The sequence below is a fragment of the Anoplopoma fimbria genome, chromosome 17, assembly GCF_027596085.1.
Source record: "Anoplopoma fimbria isolate UVic2021 breed Golden Eagle Sablefish chromosome 17, Afim_UVic_2022, whole genome shotgun sequence".
NCBI classification, from domain to species: domain Eukaryota; kingdom Metazoa; phylum Chordata; class Actinopteri; order Perciformes; family Anoplopomatidae; genus Anoplopoma; species Anoplopoma fimbria.
Window position 1 is genome coordinate 21,538,633 of NC_072465.1, and position 4,375 is coordinate 21,543,007.

The following is a 4,375-nucleotide window of genomic DNA, read 5'->3' on the forward strand; positions in this document are numbered from 1 at the left end:
TCAAAGCTTAATTAACTTTATTTTTTGTGGAACAAGAGCAGACAAATGAAGCACAGTAGATGAACACAGGCTCGGATGCATGCTCTGTCTTTGTGTGCTGCAACATGGGGCAACTCGTCTGTTTACTTCATGATCTGGAAAAGAGAAGAAGCGAATAATTATTACACATCATATGCAGCTTAAATTCCATAAAACCCATTGAAGCATTTCTGTGTTATTTCCATAGCTTATTCTATAAGATATGATGGATATACATATCCCTAATACTGACAGAGTCCATCCAGTCGATGTAGGCGGAGACACGGGTGAAGACGGTGGGCTTCTTGGGCGTGTTGCATCCATAACCAGACACAAAGCTGGCAATACCAGTGACGGAGTATTTTCCATTAACAAGGCAGTTCAGAGGGCCACCAGAGTCACCCTGATAGGAAGGAGAATAAATAGAGCATCTTAATCTGTGGGCATAAGGATTCAGTGGTTGATATAAAATATAGATCATATATGAGAGTGATTTCATTGGAGGTTTAAATTGTGCAGGATTTCTTTCTTCTTTCTTTTGTAATTTTTTCCCCACCAACTTAATCACTTTCTTGTTCACTCAGGAGGAGACTTACATTGCATCCGGCCTCGGCACCACCACCACCACACACCATGGTGGGCTTGACGGTGCTGCCCCACCAGTCAGCGCTGGTGCAGGTCTTGTAGTCGACCAGAGGAAGGTAGGCCTGCTTCAGCTGAGCGGACAGGCTGCCGCCGGCTGCACAAGGTCAAATTGGAAAGGTAAGATACACGAAGCTTTATAGAAAATAATTGACACTGACGGAATAATGCAATCAACTCACTGGAAGTGCGACCCCATCCGGTGACGTAGCAGAGGTTGTTGTTGGGCAGAATCTGGCCGTTGGGAGGCAGAGAGCCCAGCTGGACGTAGGAGTTCAGGGTGGCCTCAGAAGTCAAACGCAGCAGGGCGATGTCGAACCTGAGGTGGAGAACCATGAATCAGACGGGAGGAACCAAAAACACTTGTGTGGAGACACTACATCATCTCAGGCAAACTTCCTGCTTACTTTTGCTGGAGGTTTTTATTTTTGCAAAGCATAATTCCTCGGTTGCACAAATGGCTTCAGTTTTTAGTGCCTTGAAAATGTATGAATGTAACAAAGAATAAAATCCTCACCCAGCAGAAACTCTGCCGGAGTTCCATCCGGGGTGGATGTAAACTTGGCTGACAGTCATGACCTGCTCTCTGCCGTTGTTGCTGTAGAGGTCATGTTCACCGAGAATGACACGCCACGTCCTAGCGCTGCAATATTTAACAAAAAGAATAGAAGCAAAGAGAAACACAATATCGTTAACAATCAATTATTAGATAAAGTTGTAACTCAAATGACTAATTGTGAATCAGCATTCATAATGAGTTCATATTACCGTAAACTGATGTAAAAAGTAAAGGTCACAACATACCATTTAATCACTCCTTTTTTAATTTGTTTTATTTTTTATTATTTTTATTCCTTGGGAGAATTTTCTTTCTAATAAAATAAATGAATCCCGTTGGTGTGTGACAGTTATAAATGAGGCTGTAAGAAATTTCCTCATGCTGGTGACATTTAGAAACACCAAAATAAATCAACCGTCGGCACTGTGATAAGAGTAGGGCTATGGATGTTCAAGTAATCAAAGTAATCACAAAATGTGCACAAATGCAACTAAAACTCACGCAGCCAAAGAATACAAAGTGTATGCACGAGTTAATCATTATGTTACCTGTCCACACAGTGAGCAGCGGTCATAACCCAGCCTCTCCTGATCAGGGTTCCTCCGCATGTGTGGTAGTAGCTGCTTCCAGATTTGTACTGAAGAGAGATCTAAAGGGGAGAAAACAGACCAGTGTTATGTACGTTTGAAATCATCAATACGTGTAATTTATGAATCTGGTATGTTGGCTCTGTAATGATAAGTCCCCAAAACATCATTTAATTTACCAGATCATGTTACTGTGCATTTAGTTTTTGATTTTGTGTTGGAGTAGATTACCTGCCAGGGCCAGGAGTTGGCACTGGCCACCTCACCTCCCACGACTCTTTCAAAGCTCTCCTCCAGATACCTGGGCTGGGGCTCCAGTTCAGCCAGCACTGGTTAAAAACATAAAAACAGAGGGCACAATTTTTACGGGTGCAATATTTATGGTCTCCTTGAAGCCTCATTATACAGTTTCTTTTCCACCAACAGAGAGAGGATAAGAGAAATGAGGGCAGAAAATAGTACAAGTCCAGGTGGTGCTAAACTTAAAATGAGTGAATGACTGGGTGACAGAGAGAGAGAGTGACTGACTGATAGATTAAGAGAGTGAATGAGACAGAAAGAGATCAATAATGAAAAAGCATTCATTATTAATGTATCTCTGTACAGCGCAGTCAGTGTGTGCTGTCATGTTCTTACCCAGGGCTGCGAGAGTTGTCAACACCAGAAGTCTAAGCATGTCTGCAGTGCGTCAGAAAGTTTTACGCAAGGACCAAACGCTCCTCTTCTGTCTTTTATACCCCGGCTCGACCTTCAGTTGGTCTGGAAAAGTGTTGCTGTTCTTTCCCCCTGTGACAAAAAACAGGTATGCAGCTGTGATCAGTTTCACTTGTTATCAAAGTCTGTAACCACACACCTCCTGCTTTGACCAGTAGAAAAGAATGACACATAGGCTGATGTATATCACTGAAGGACATGAGTCAGAGGGATTCAAAGACCTAAGGGTATTTATGTAGCCTATTTATCATGTATGATAAAGTCCACCACATCTATTTTTGGACACTTTTTATGGGAAAAGAAAACATATTTTTTGTCAGACATGTGGTGATGACTGGCTGACATTCTGGTTGCATTAACCATCTGATATTTCAAGACAAACATCACAACTGTTACCTTTTTATTCCCACTCCGTTACAAAAGGAGACTTTCAATGTATCTCTAATGCAATACACAAAATACAAAAAGTCAATTTTAGTTTTTCATCTCCAATATGAAACGTTAAAATGAATTGTCTGATGTAATGTAGGGCAAGTTCTTGAGACTATTTACATCACACACACACCCTATTTGAACCAGCATGAATTATGAAGCAAGCATGAGGAAATATGTTTCTGTGCTTTCTCTTTCTGTCCAAAGCAGCTGTTTAAGAAAGAAGACAAATAAAACAACAGTACATTTCAAGTTACATTACAAGCATTTTGTAATACGGATACAACAAAAGTAAAATGGGAAAGAAATGTTGATAGATTACACATTTCTCTTGCGTCATTCAGTGACTTCACCTGGTAGATGTTTTGGTCTGTTACTCTAGTTTGTCCTAATAATAATAATAATAATACAAGATCTAAATCTGACATTGATGACTGACCACATCATGGAAACAACAATATGAATTTATCCTACAATATTTCGAAAACTGACTATTATAAATGTTTGTTTTTTTAAATGTTAAGAAAGTTCTTACTCAGGTTATTCATACTAAAGTATTGTGTATATAAAAGAGGGAGTGGTGGGATTCAGTTTCAGTCTAAGAAATTTGCTTTAGTTAGTTACTGATTACTTTATTTATTTATTTATTTATGTATCCATTATTACTATCAAAGTAAGGACTACTCTTTTCCTTGACTCTGTACAAAAACACTGCATCACAATATGAAAAAACAAATATGTAATAAAAATCCAAAGCCAAATTGGGAAGAAAAACAACCAAAGTACAACCAAAACACCAAAAGAACAAAACTTCAACAATAATATTACTAATGACAAAAATAACAAATGACAAGTTAAAAGATTGAACAAGAATAAATGCAAATATAAATAAACCAAGAAAGTTCCTGATCAATAATCGTATAGTCAGAATATTATTATGTAGCTAAACGTGTCGTATTTTAAGAGGGGCTGGGGTTGTTTGCCATCTGGTATTTATTAACTCCTTATAAAAAAAAGTTTGTTTTAGGTGTTGAATGTACAATGTCTGAATGCAAACCATTTAATTAACATTACGGGACATATGGGATTTTAGATGATAAAATATTTCTCATAAAACTGCCACTGATTTCCTACTAATAAATGTAAAAATATAAAAGACACAAAATCAGTTGGCAAGAACTGCTAACATTTTTTGATGATTTCAGTCATTTTTCAATTATTTATAAAATGTAGAGCAGTGTCTGATTACAGACGTAACACTTGGATAATTTTGAATGTACAAACAGACTCTGACAAATAGGACAGTGTCACAGCCCGACACTAGATGGGGCTAAAGACTAAAAAACACACATAATCTCTATTTATTCATATAGGGTCATCTGTCTGTCTCCTCTATTTCACTGGAGACAGACAGATGAAACGT

General features: G+C 38.3%; 1 protein-coding gene across 1 annotated transcript; it reads right to left on the bottom strand.

Moving 5' to 3' along the window:
* LOC129106217 (elastase-1-like) lies at positions 1 to 2,550 on the bottom strand. Its single transcript, XM_054617574.1, has 8 exons — positions 2,443 to 2,550; positions 2,038 to 2,135; positions 1,768 to 1,868; positions 1,178 to 1,303; positions 843 to 979; positions 615 to 757; positions 272 to 421; positions 1 to 134 (listed from the first exon to the last, which is right to left on the bottom strand). The coding sequence occupies exons 1-8, from the start codon at positions 2,480 to 2,482 to the stop codon at positions 123 to 125; spliced, it is 807 nt and encodes a 268-aa protein (XP_054473549.1). The 5' UTR covers positions 2,483 to 2,550; the 3' UTR covers positions 1 to 122.
* Between the last annotated feature and the right edge of the window lie 1,825 nt (positions 2,551 to 4,375).

What these genes read in the sequence shown, in the direction of transcription:
- LOC129106217 (XM_054617574.1), bottom strand. Translation starts at nt 2,482, where the DNA reads ATGCTTAGACTTCTGGTGTTGACAACTCTCGCAGCCCTGG. An exon ending in TCCGGCAGAGTTTCTGCTGG is followed by an intron (nt 980 to 1,177) that starts GTGAGGATTTTA and finishes TCTCCACCTCAG; the next exon opens with GTTCGACATCGCCCTGCTGC. An exon ending in GTGCCGAGGCCGGATGCAAT is followed by an intron (nt 422 to 614) that starts GTAAGTCTCCTC and finishes CCTTCCTATCAG; the next exon opens with GGTGACTCTGGTGGCCCTCT.